The sequence below is a fragment of the Microtus oregoni genome, unplaced genomic scaffold (assembly GCF_018167655.1).
Source record: "Microtus oregoni isolate MIOR12 unplaced genomic scaffold, Mior012 000018F_ref0000195, whole genome shotgun sequence".
NCBI classification, from domain to species: domain Eukaryota; kingdom Metazoa; phylum Chordata; class Mammalia; order Rodentia; family Cricetidae; genus Microtus; species Microtus oregoni.
The window spans coordinates 26,494,914-26,508,026 of NW_024543077.1; the positions used below are offsets into that span (position 1 = coordinate 26,494,914).

Here is a 13,113-nt window from a genome sequence, read left to right on the forward strand (position 1 = left end):
TTTGCTTTTTATCTAGTAATTGCTGTCAATTGTTCTATCGTGGAATTTTTTTGCTGAATTCCAGGGCTGTGGAAAATTGGTTTCCTGTAAAATCTGCCATGTGTAGTGATTTGGGCGAGGGGAGAGGTCGACGGTTGTTATTTGGCACTTTGATTAACTTTGTTCAGCCAGTTCTTGTATTCCAGTTGTTTCTTTAAAATAGTAAAGAATTGTTTGATTACAAAGAGGACACAGTTTCTTCTGCTTTCTTCTTAGCACCCTGACGAAAGGTTAAGGAGATCAAAATGACAAAGGCAGAGTTAATCAGTTAGATTAATAATAGACTTACTTACAAATGCGCACTCTACAGTTCTGAATATGAACACTAGCTGAGACGCTGCAATACAGTAAAGGGCTGCAGAGTGGACTTGGGAAATGGCAGAGGGTGGGTCGTGCAGTTTCACTTCTGCGGAGGCAGGCTTGCGCTCGGGACAGAGGGAAGTGAGTGGAAGTGAGTGGATGGATGGATAGATAGATAGATAGATAGATAGATGGATGGATAGATAGATGATAGACAGACAGATAGATAGATAGATGAAAGATAGATATAATAGAAAGATTGGTAGATAGATGATATATATCTACATATCTATCTATCATCTGATTTACTTATTTATTTATGAGCAGCAATGTCTCGTATAGCCCAGGCTAGCTTCAAACTCATAAGTAGCTGAGGTTGAACTTGAACTCTTCATCTTTCCACCTCCACCGACTAAGTGCTGGGGTCTCCTGACTATACTGCCGCACCTACCTCTTGTTCATTTTTAAAGAATTTAGGTCATATGGGGGAAATATGATCAAGGGAAATAATCGAGTGGAATTATAAAAGACAAAATATTCTGGTTTTTTAATTCTCAAATTTATTCAATTTTATATCTTTAGTCAAGAAAATTCACATTTTCAGTAGTTATACTGAAAATATACAGTTGCACACTATATCAAACAAACTTAGAATCTCCTTTTTCTAGCTTTACCAGTGAAAAATATATGCGGTACTATTGCTGATTAATTCTACAAAAAAAAAGTGATATAATTTCAAAACAAATCAAAAACAAAACCAAGGTGGTTTTCATCTACTTGACTTAACATGAGCAGCTCAGGTCTGATAGTACATACACATGAGACACATGGACATGGCCAGATTTGGTCCTCAGTGGCTGCCACCCTTACATCTGTGGGCCTTAGTTTACCCACCATTCTTAGCGGACACAGAACTTGGCGGCCCCATGCTGTCACCTGTGGTCTTATCACAGGCGGATAGGGATTACACATATCTAGTTTGCTTTTCAGAACCCATCTTCCTTTGCAGCCCAGGCTGTTATACAATTCTCAATCATCCTGACTCAGTCTCATCAGTGCTGGGTTATAACCTTGCACCGCCATGTCTGATCCTCTTCCTATTGATCAGGAAGACCTTAGTTTTGCCAGAAACTCTCTGAGTAAGAGTACACTTACTTATGCCTATGAAGTGTTTTATTTAATACCTAGCGCCCTAGAAATAAGCCAAGAGAGTTTTAGGCAGAGTACGTGGCAGGTGGTAGAGTGTCTATTGCAGAAGCCAGCATCTAGCAGAGGGCTTGGTGTTCAGGGTCTCACCGTAGTGCCTCAGTAATGACCGTACACAGCTATCCAGACCCAGACAGTCATAATCTCACATCTGTCGCACATCCCTGTTGCCAGCGGAATGCACAAACTCACTGGAAGTAATTCTGAATAAGAGGGACTGTTTTGTTTCTCCATTTAGCCAGATGATACTTCTCTCAAGAGTACCACCCTATCCAACGGTACCCGGGATGAGGAAGGTAGTTTTGTGGACCTCCAGAGTGGCTCCGTGGTAAGTCCTTGATGTCAGCGCAATTGCATGTTAGACAACAATGTTGGAAAGTAAGAGTAGTGATTTTTTTTCAAGACAAATTAAGAAAACTTGAATGAAGATTGCAAAATCAACAGCTACTGCCAACCCACCAACTGTCTTACAAGTAAGAAGGATGCTTCGAAGTAGGGAATGGATAGATCTTCCTTCCTCCAAGCCTGGCGGGACAGGCTTGTATTCTCAGCTACAGGAAAGGCTAAGGCAGGGGGTTAACAAATCCAGGCTAGTGAGACCCTACGCCAAAAATTTTAAAAAGGGGAGCTGAGGAGGTGTAGAAAGAGTTGACTGTGTGACCATGAAGACCTAAGTTCAGAACCCAGTGCCCACATAGGGACCTAGGTGTGGTGGCTCTCGCTTCTCTTCCCAGGATCAGGGAGTCAGAGACAGGCAGATGTCTGTTCTCACTGGCCTCTAGTTTAGCCTCTCTGTGAGCCCCAGGTCCCAGTGAGAGATCCGATCTCAGGTGGACGACTCCTGAGGAGCAGCTAGCTAAGGCTGACCTCATATTTACACAAATCCATGAACAGACTCGCATGCCCTCGCATACACATTCCCACAATGATAATGAATATTAACTGGTAAAAACAAGGTTAGAGTCTAGCTTAGAAGAAGAACACTTGCTTGCCTAGCATCCACGAGGCCCTAGGCTCACACTCCAGCATCACAAAAGCAACAGCAAATCATCTAAGTTTAAAGGGGGCTCTGCTAATTAACACAGTTGTTGCTGGAAATCAAAGTGAACTCTACAGCATCAAGTGTGGAGGGAGCTGTGAACTTTCACCCCTCCTCACAGCGTTCCCCCAGATAGTCTCCAGCAGCTCCCTGAGTTGGCTTCTGCTCCCCACAGTAACCTCCAAGTACCTTTGTTTCCTGGCTAAGAGAGAAAGCTCCTGCGGAACACTGAAGAACTTCATTCCCAGCCTGACCCCTGAGGACTCCCCCACACAGCTTTCTCTTTGCGTAGATTCTTCTGCCCCTCCGCCTTGAGCAACAGCCAAAATACTTGTCATTTCCCCTGTGCTTCCACCAGTGCAAGTCCACACGCAAGAGTCTCTGAGCTGCTTTTTGGGCAGAGGCGAGAAATAAAGAAGACAGTGGAAGACCCACCCCCTCTTGGATGAGGTCCTGGTTCTCTGATGCCAGTTTGATGGAAGGCAGATGTTAGCCCAATGTATGCTCCAGAGAGATTCCCTTGGGACAGCGGTTTCTTAGTCTATTTTGAGGAATGTGATAACTGACGTTCATGAATCACCCACTCCTGAGAGTTGTCTATTGTTTAGAAAAGTGGTGTTGTTACTCATATATTTATGAACATAGGTGCAGTAACATCGTCTACAATTTGAGATCGCCTGAAATCCATCCCAATTATAAGGGGATCTTATTTGGAAATTTAGATGTCTCCATAAAGGATTACCTGCAACAAGGCTTACACAATGATGCCAATCAGCCCTTAGCTAGCTAGCATCTTCTACTTACTCTTTCACTGGGTGGTGCCCATGTGCCCAGGCCATACCTACGTATCACTCTCAACTGCTTCTGCCTCTCCTCTCTTCATACCCATCTCTGAGGCCCAGAGGTGTGATCATGGTCGTGGACTGTTTGTTGCTGTGTCCTTCAGTGCAGTTTCTTCTTTGGTACAGACACTCATGGTCATCTTCTTCATTCCTGAAGCCGTCACCGAGTAACCTCCCAAACATTAGCTTTATCCCCCTCATGATCCACCATTCCGACAGCTGCACATCATGGATCCAAAGGGCAAGCCTTGCTTAAAGCTCTAGCGGAGCTCCCAGAAACACTCTGGTTTACAGGAGAGCACCCACCATTGTATATAATCACTTCGCTGCATCAAGGCAGCGTTAATCCCGCCTCCAGTGCCCCGTGCAAGCCAGCAATGAAGGGCACACCAAGCCGAATGTGAAGATGGATGGATACCTAACGCAGTCACCAGTCAGAGCGATGCATTTTCCTTTTCTTCATTCTTTGCTGCTAGCTTTTCACAGCTTCAATTCTTTCCAGGCATTGGGTCAAAGAAATCTTACCGACCACATATGGTCCGCGCAAAGACTCTTAGAAGGTTGAAGAGATGAGCAGGATGGTAACGTGAGAGAAAGAACCTGCTCCCACGTGCGGATTGGGGAGCTGTGCGGGATGAACTAATCACTCAAGGGTCTTTTTCTCCCCTGAAAATAAAATTGGTAGTGGCATAAATAAAGCAATATTGGGGTCTAGAAACAACCTCGCTGGCAGCAGTCTCCAAATTCTCTTACTTTGGGTTGCTATTCAGAGGGTGTTTTTCCTTGGAAATCTTGATTAATCGAGATTTTAAAATGGGAGTTGCCGGGGTTCCCGCAAGATGCCATCTCAACCATTACTGTACCTGCATTGAAAGTGCTCTCCAGCTTTCTCCGTGAGGTGACTACATCCTAAGTCTCTTGGCTCTTTGCTATAAGAAACTGGGGGTTCACCAGCTGGAGTCTCTCTAGGGTGGGGCTTCTGTCACGTGAGTGAGAGAGCATGGAAGTCTTCGACTTTCCAAAAGCGAATCCACTGCAGCTCGAAGTCTTGTTTCTAGTGTTTCATGCCCCTAGACCCCACGATTTTGTCCCAGGGAATACGTCGACCACTTGCCCTAATATTAGACTTTACTTTGCGGACTTGTCTAAGGTGGTCTGCCTGTTTTCTGAGAAAATAGTCTTCTCTCGTGCAGCACCCTTTCACCCAAATCTTTATTGTTTTTTGTGTTTGAAGTGACCACAAGTTATCCCCCATATTTTAATGGTCTCTCTTTGAAATCCGCTAGAGTGACGTTCACATGCAAGTCTTCCTTCTTCTTCTGAGAAGTTGTTTTTCTCCAGATGAACTCAGAGAAAGGTTATACCTTCCTCTTAAAAGGCTCATTGGGACTTTTCTTCTCATCTTTCATGATTATGCAGACCGTTGTTCTGGATCTCTAGTCTCATAATTGCATTATTGTGGACTGTAAGTTGAATTACATCAAATGATCATCCAGTATTTATTGAAATGAATCTCTTCGACCACAGACCCACCAACTACAGATGGAAGACATTTTCATTGCATTTGTAGTGAACACATACAGATGTTATTTTTTTCTTTCTTTCTTTTTTAGTTTTGTTTTTCGAAACAGGGTTTCTCTGTGTAGCTTTGGAGCCTGTCCTAGAACTCTGTCTGTAGACTAGGCTGGCCTTATACTTACAGAGATCCATCTGTCTCTTCCTCCCAGGTGCCAGGATTAAAGGCGTGCACCACCACTGCCTGGCCAGATGTTTTTTCTTGCCATACTTTTCTCAGTAATACAGTATAATGGCTATTCCTGTAGCAGTCACACTGTAAGGTGCTGTGCACAATGCGGAATGCTCTAAAGTGGTCAGGAAGGTGTGCATAAGCCAAATGCAAATGTCATCCTGTGTTATAAGAAGGATAATCCATCACTTTTGATACCTGCAGTCATCCAAGGAGCCAATCCTTGCCTAAGGATCACTGCTGGGCGCTGGAGTTACAATAGTCTCACTCTGTCTGATTTCCCTGCTGTCACAGGAGACTGTCACTTTGTTTTGGTCTGTTCCACAGTCTCCCTTGGGTGTATGTCCCCAGTGACCTAAAACCTCCCACCAGACTCCACTCGTTAAAGTGTCCACCACTTACCGAGAATGCTAAGTGGACATTTCGACGATAGATCCAATCAAAACTGTAGCCGTGGGCGTGTATGCTGCGGTGTTAGGTTTTAGAGCCACCAGAAGTATGACTGATCCTGAACTCTGACCCTAGACCTCTGTCCTTTCATCTCGGGTTTGCAGAGTACAGGCCTCTGCATTTCAACAGCCGGTCATCGATTTGCATGTGTTTTATACAGTTTATAGAGATTTAAAATCTCACTTGAAATAAAAACAGGAATCAAAAGACAGCACAAGGCTGAGAATGTGAGACTCCCCTCTGCAGTCTGCAGCATGTGATAAAAGGGGCTTTCATGAAGCAGGTGTTCCGTGATTGCTAAATAATTATGAAAATAAAAGACCCAGCATCATGGTCTTTGGGGAAAAGGATGGATTTTATGTGTGGATAGCATGTAAAAAGTTCTTAATAGAATGGCAGTTTCTTGAAGTCACACATGTTCACAGATAATAACTCCACATTAGAATTTATATAGAATACGTAGCTTGCATGTAATTTTTTTGGTAGAGTTTCTATGTCTTTTTTTTTTTTCTTGCTGGTACCCTTCCAGACATGAGCAGAAGCTCACTTCGCGGAACTCTATAAAGAGATACTCAGCTTCTGATGGCACAAGTGGGGTGCAGAGCAGTGACGGGATTTCCCTGTAGGAGGGAGCCACACTAAGAAAGGAAATAGGAGGGCTGGAGAGATGGCTCAGCCATTAAAGGCTAGGCTCACAACCAAAAATATAAGAAAGGAAATAGGATTATAAAAGAGAATTTATTATTTTAGAGCTTTATTATTGTTGTTGTTGTTTGTGGTTTTGTTTTGAGACAAGATCTTACTGTGTAAACCTGGAACCCACTATGTAGACCAGGCTGGCCTGCAAATTCACTGCCGCCACTGCCACTGCCTCGCCTCCCGAGAGCTGGGATTGCAAGCAGGTACCCACCACATCTGGGAAGATGGTTCAGTTTTTTGTTAGTTGCTATTATTCCATATTTCACAAGGAGAGAGTTGATATATTAGTATTAGCAATATAACTGATGTAACTAAGATAGAATATATCTAGATTAGCAGGGGGCATTTATCAAATATATCATCAAGCATTCTAGTTTTTATATCTTAGCGGAAACAGATAAATATATGAACAAGGAAGGAAGAGTTAGTTATGAGTACTCCAGCAGAGTTCCATCTGAACAAATGGTGGAAACAACCACTTATGAGACCTCCAAGTCTCTTTGTGAAAAGTATTCATGTATTGCCGAACATAAGTCCCATTGAGATGAAGGGTCAAGCTAGAGAGATGGCTCAGCTATTAAAACCTAGGCTTATAACCAAAACTGTCAGAGATGAAGCGTCACTGTGTGGTAAATGTCTTTTGTCTCTCTTTCCTTGCTTGGCAGTCAATCCTTGAGGCTATCCCAGATATTCCTGTTCACACCAATGGATCTGCAGATGCTGAGCCGCCAGTCCTGAGTGCCTTGAGTGGTGAGTGGCTTGTCCCCTGGGGAGCTTATGCTGTCCCTACTCCTTTGGGGTCTGGTATCAGTGCAGTTAGGAGTGAGTCTCTTTGTCGTTATTTAGTGCATTGACTGTGTAGCACCATCAATGTATGCATAGAATTTATTGGCAAGGTACCTATAGTGATGTTTCAATGAACACATCCATTGGATAATGTCTGTATCAGGCTGAACTTCTCTAGCTCTTAAACACATATCATTTCTTCATGGCAAAAGCATCCCAGTTCCTTTTCTGCAGGTTTCTGAAACATCCAGGACATGAGTCTCATCTCCAGTCGCCATGCTTGGCGATAGTAACTCAGAACTTTGTAGTCTTACCCCACTGTGCCCTGCCGCTTGTCAGTATATCTCTCCCTATCCTTGCCTCTCTACCCAGCGATATATGTGCCATGATTCTTTTGCTTCCAGCACTCCCTGCCTCACCTCCAAACGGCCCATTTTGTTACAGCAGACAATGGTAGCCCAGCTAAATGAGACACAAAGTTTTCCTTCACATGTTGGCATGGGAAGTAGGAGTTTCTCACTCAGACAGTGGCTTTGAGTTAGGCCTCCCCATAAGCGCCATGCTATAACCAGATGTTACAAGGAGGCCAAGAAGAGCCTCCTCCAAGGCTTCCAGTTCCTGAGGAAGTGTGTGTTAACCCTGAGCTGCTTCTGACAGCCAAGCTTAAGAGCTGACTCTCATCTGAGCTTCTGCCTTGAGACACTTAAGAATGGGATCCTCCTGCTCCAAGGTCAGCCCCGAGGCCATGTCTTTATGATTCCTATCTTTTTGAGAAATGCGCTTTCTCAACTTAGGGATACACAGCCTATATCTTGACCATTCACATCCAGATGCAGCGTGGAATTGATGGAAGTGTTCTAGAATTGATCGTGGTGCTGGTTGCCCAGCTGTGACATTAAAAGCCTTCGACTTGATACATCAAATGATGAATTGCCCGACATGCGAATTGTTTTTCAATAATGTGGATGCTAAAAATAAAGTAAACAAGAGGAGAGACCTGCCAGAAGTCCCTTCCCATCAGTCCGTTTACTGCCTGTGACCTAGTTCTAACCATGGCACTCGAGACAGGCACCCACATGCAGTGGCCTTGGAGAATCTGCCTGCTTGGTTGTTACTTTCCAAAGACTCCATCCTAGATCCGCAAAAGTCCGAGCACTGTTTAACCCCTTCCTTCTGTCTTGAGTGTAAGCCTGCCTCCGCAGAAGTGAAATTGCACGACCATCCCCCTGCCATTTCCCAAGTCCACTCTGCAGCCCTTGGCTGTGTTTCAGCACCTCAGCTAGTGTTCATATTCAGAACTGCAGTGCGATCACTGGCAAGCTCTCCGCCCAGCTTTTCACTGCAAAGGAAGCAAGTCTCTTATTAATCTTACTGATTAACTCTGCCTTCTGTCATTTTGATCTCCTTGACCTTTAGTCAGGGCCCTATGAAGAAAGCAGAAGGAAAGATGTCCTGTTTGTAGACAGCTAATTCTTTACTTTGCACATGAAAATGCTTACCAGTCAGAGACAAAGTGTCGTTTCAAAAATCTTAGACTTGGTCTGTACCAAGGAATCATTTGCCTTAATTTGCAGCCTAGCTTGAGAAAAGCACCCCTGTGGGACATTCCTGTCACTGTCACCCAGGCAGGTACTTTTTAATGTACATCCTGCAAGGTCAGACCAGTATGGAATTATAGAAATCTGGAATAACCCTGCATGCCCAGCAGTGAGGTCCCCTCTGGATAAATGTTTCAAAGGAGAAGGTTTGTGTTTGTGAAAGTAGAGGGGAGTTCTAGGGAGATTCCCTGCTTTTTCCCCTCTTTAAACTTGTGGGCTCCCAGTAAGTCACGCCGGATTTAGATGTTACTTTCAGTATCAGACGCATACAGAGAAATGCATTCTTGGGGGCATTGCTTCTTATCCTCAGAAACGTTCATAACACATCAAAGTTCAAAGCTTTAAAAGTTAGACTGGACAGTTGTTTGGATGCTGGTAGCAATGTGTCCGTAGAGAAGGTCAGCGGCACCATGTCACCAGGCTCTGTTCCCCAGATTTCGGCACTCCGGCATGCCTGTGGGCTACCTTGAAAGTTCTGGTAGTTTGTTGGGCAGCCAGTGCCCCAGACTGGTTCCATGCTATATTATATTTCTTGTGTCTTGTTTTATTGTCTTGTTTTGTTTTTAGATGATGATTATCTAGAAAAGAACATTCCGCCAGAGGCTGAAGAGCTGTCTTTTGAGGTGTCGTACTCAGAAATGGTGACAGAGGCCCCAAACAGAAATAAATGGAAGAAGTCAGACATTAAAAAAGAAGACTATGCCTTAACTGTAAGTTAGACCTTCTACGGTCAGTCTGATGACTTCCTGAGAAGGCTCCCTGTGCCAGTGTGGGGATTGCTTTTCATCTCTGTATATATATAAAGGAATTAGGGATGCCAGACACCAGCACCCTGTGTCTCCTGGGATATGCCTAGATGTGTGTGTGTGTGTGTGTGTGTGTGTGTGTGTGTGTGTGTGTGTAGGTACCACATGTAACCCTGGTATATACAGGCCTCACAAGAAGGCAGGTGCTGGGTTGAGAGGATGGTTCAGTGGTTAGAAGCACTTGCCATGTAAACATGATGACCCGAGCCTGAACCTTCATTACCCATGTAATGATAGGCAAAGCAGAGTTCATCTGCGATCTCAGCGCTCCTATGGTGAGACAAGCGGTGGAACCCCGTGAACGCCCCAAAATTTATAGGACACCTCGTGTGGCCTTCTTGACAGTGAGCACTTAGAAAGCCCATCTCAAGGAGGGTGAAGGCAAGGACGGAAGCCTGAGACTGTCTTCTGACCTCCCGCTGCCTGCTATGACAGCATGCCCACACTCACACATATAAATGCATATGTGCACACAAACACAGAAAGGGGGAAAAGCAGGAGGCTGCAGCCACAGCTGCAGTGTTGGAAGTGCCGCAGCCTTGACAGTCATGCTGCCCTACCCTTTGGGCCACTGTTTGGCTTCTGATTAGCACAGCAGTGGTCTTCCTGTGTTCTTAACCCCCCCACACACTCACAGTTCCTGTGGTCCAGGGTGCTCCCTCGGAGTTATATTTTCCCCACTCGGTTTTATCGTGTAAATTTAGACTGTCCTGATTTCGTTTGATTTCAAAAATAAATAACTTCCCTGTGTGTTTCAGAAATTTATCGTTCAGAAAACCAGATTTGGGTTGACCGAAACAGGAGACCTGTCTGCTGAAGACATGAAGAAAATCCGCCATCTCTCTCTGATTGAATTGACCGCCTTCTTTGATGCTTTCGGGATACCGCTGAAAAGAAACAAAACCGAGAGGGGGAAAGGCCGAGGTAACTAGTGAGCCTGGCTGCCGGCCTCAACGCTGGCCCAGGAAGACAAGGACATGGTCTGACGCTTGCTTTTTTCTTCCTCTCTTGGCCGTTTTCACTGCAGACAGTGGAATTTTCGGAGTGCCGCTTACAGTCCTCCTGGACAATGACCGGAAGAAGGACCCTGAAGTGAAAGTTCCCCTGGTGTTACAAAAAGTGAGTCCCCTGCTGAAGGGTGGGAGAGAATGAGCTCGAGCTCACTGGGTGCTTCCTCTTGAGGACAGCGGAGCCCTTGCAGCGTTAGCCCCAGCACACGCCCGTTTATCTACCGACAATGTAGATCATTTGTCCTTTCTAATTAATCCATTTTTTATTACTCTAATAAAATGCCTGATCCGGTACTCACCGGAACAGGTGTGATTTAGATGGTGAGTAGAAAGGCTAGGATTCTGAACGGCATAGTGTCGCTCGGTGAAAGCCACCTTGGCCGTACCACCTCATAGCGGATGGCAGCTCAGTGCCAGGACCATGTGCGAGAGAGAGTTCACACTGTCAGATCGGAAGTCAGGGATGAGAAGGGTACAGGAAAGGTCTCCCCGTGGGCCCCTCTCTTAAAGTCTTCCAGTTGAACTACCTCAGAGACGCATGTGTCAGACACATGACTCCCGAGAGAGGAGTCACGTCCCGCCCAGGAGTGTTTGCGGAACGCTGCGTAACTCCTTACGTGGTGCAGCCGTGAGGGCCCCGCCTTCAGCTTTCTTCCGGTGTGCCTTGCGCTTGTGCATGTGGTTGCACGGACTTTTTTTCTTCTCAAGGCAGGTTCTTACTATGTTGTCATGGCTGACCCAGAACTCACTAGCACCAGACTGGCCTGGAACTCACAGAGATCCTCCTGCCTCCACCTCCTGAGTGCTGGAATTAAAGATGTGTGCCACTATGCCTGGCTGTTTACCTGTAATTTTGATTGCTCTGTTTAAAGACGTGATTATTTTTTTGAGGGATACATTCAAATATAGGAATATCCTATTGTACCAGTGTTATTCAAATCTGCACAGAGAGGAACACTGACTTTTCCTCAGTAAAGTAACACTAGACCCTTACTCTCAATATGGCCTCGAGTTTAGGATTAGCCAGCCAATGTAGAACAGACTCTGTATTTTTATGTTTTGTTTTGTTTTTAAAACAGAGAGAAAAAAACTGTATTGGGTGTGTAGAGGGCAGTATCTAAAAGGAGTTGAGGAAAGGAAAGAAATATGATTAAAATATATTGCATGAAATTCTCAAAAAGAAAAAAAAAAGACGTGATTATTAATGGCCTATTTGATGAACATGCTAGTGCTTCCTGGGATGTATCAAAAGTTAAATTGTTCAAGTCTGTGTGTGTGCGCGCGCACGTGTGTGTACGGGTGCGTGCACAGTCATTCATTTTATGGACTTTTTGGACTAAAACTCAAGTTAATAAAGTCAAAAGTTGGCTTTCTTCTCTAGGATTTCAGGTGTAACTATACTCATTACATACAGTCAGGACAGAAACATTTCTGAAAGGATTTTTTTTTTCACTTTATGACATCTCAGCCACATCTCTATGATTGCTAATTAGATGTGCATAAATGCATGCATAAATTTATGCATGCATACATATGTGTAATGTGTGAGTGCCTGAGATAGGAAGATGACATCCCCTGGAGCTGAGTTACAAGCAGTGGTAAGCTTTCCTATCAAGGATGCTGGAAATTGAACTCAGGCCCTCCACACAAGCAATGTGTGCTCTGAAACACTGAGCTGTCCCTCCAGCCCCACAGGCAGCAGCTGAATGAAACATGCACACTTCAGAAGACACTTGCTCAACAGTGACATCTGGTGGCACAATTAAAATCCCAGCCTTTCCCCCAGACCTTGCTGGATTTTAAATTGCAAATGATACACAGAAACCCTGACTGAGGAGACACCATTGCTTCACTACCCTAGCAACTCCACTCCCACTCTCTTCTTTCTTCCTGCATTTGGCTCTCGGTGCCTCATACTGAGCTCCTGCCTCAAGTCTGGTGATGAATTGGCCAGTGATAGAGCAGGGAGGGGGGCAGTGGCAGCCAGAAGATGCTGGTGTCATCTCTGCACACAGGGGCCATCCATGGGGAGTCTCCCCAGGGAAGGGCTGTGCCAGTGATGTCATATCCTGTGGAGTCAGCGGGGAGCAGCCCAAGGGGCCCTCTTATCTCCTCCTTGCTGACAGGAGTAACGCACAGCCCGTGCCAAGTCCAGGGTCCTGGTGGCTGGGCTGTTCTTCATCTTCTGAAGTTAAAGCACACGTGGTGTGCCTTCTCCTGGCTGGGCTGTTGTTCTTCATCTTCTGAAGTTAAAGCACACGTGGTGTGCCTTCTCCTGGCTGGGCTGCTGTTCTTCATCTTCTGAAGTTAAAGCACACGTGGTGTGCCTTCTCCTGTGTGTAGAGGATGGCTTCTGAAGAAGACAGTCTTTAAAAACCCGTGGCAAGAATTCCGCATAAATTGATATTTCACAGGTGTAAAAATCCAGCATAGAACTTAGCAACTAACATTAACTATGAAGTCCTCACTAAATGCTAAACGAACTGTAGGTTTATATCACATTCTCCACTCGGTAAAAGTCAGCCATTCTGATTGCTTATGTTGTGTGTCTCACGTAAGGCAATTTGAGGCAGTCCCTCCACTGCTATGAG

General features: G+C 45.0%; 1 protein-coding gene across 1 annotated transcript in view; it reads left to right on the forward strand.

The window, feature by feature from the left end:
* The window catches only part of LOC121459043 (rho GTPase-activating protein 28), a 174,047-nt gene that overhangs the window by 133,702 nt on the left and 27,232 nt on the right, over nucleotides 1-13,113 (forward strand). Inside the window, exons 5-9 of the mRNA XM_041668543.1 lie at nucleotides 1,784-1,873; nucleotides 6,988-7,072; nucleotides 9,274-9,416; nucleotides 10,271-10,436; nucleotides 10,540-10,631. Of these exons, the coding sequence (XP_041524477.1) occupies nucleotides 1,784-1,873; nucleotides 6,988-7,072; nucleotides 9,274-9,416; nucleotides 10,271-10,436; nucleotides 10,540-10,631 (576 nt within the window). The remainder of the gene's footprint in view (nucleotides 1-1,783; nucleotides 1,874-6,987; nucleotides 7,073-9,273; nucleotides 9,417-10,270; nucleotides 10,437-10,539; nucleotides 10,632-13,113) is intronic.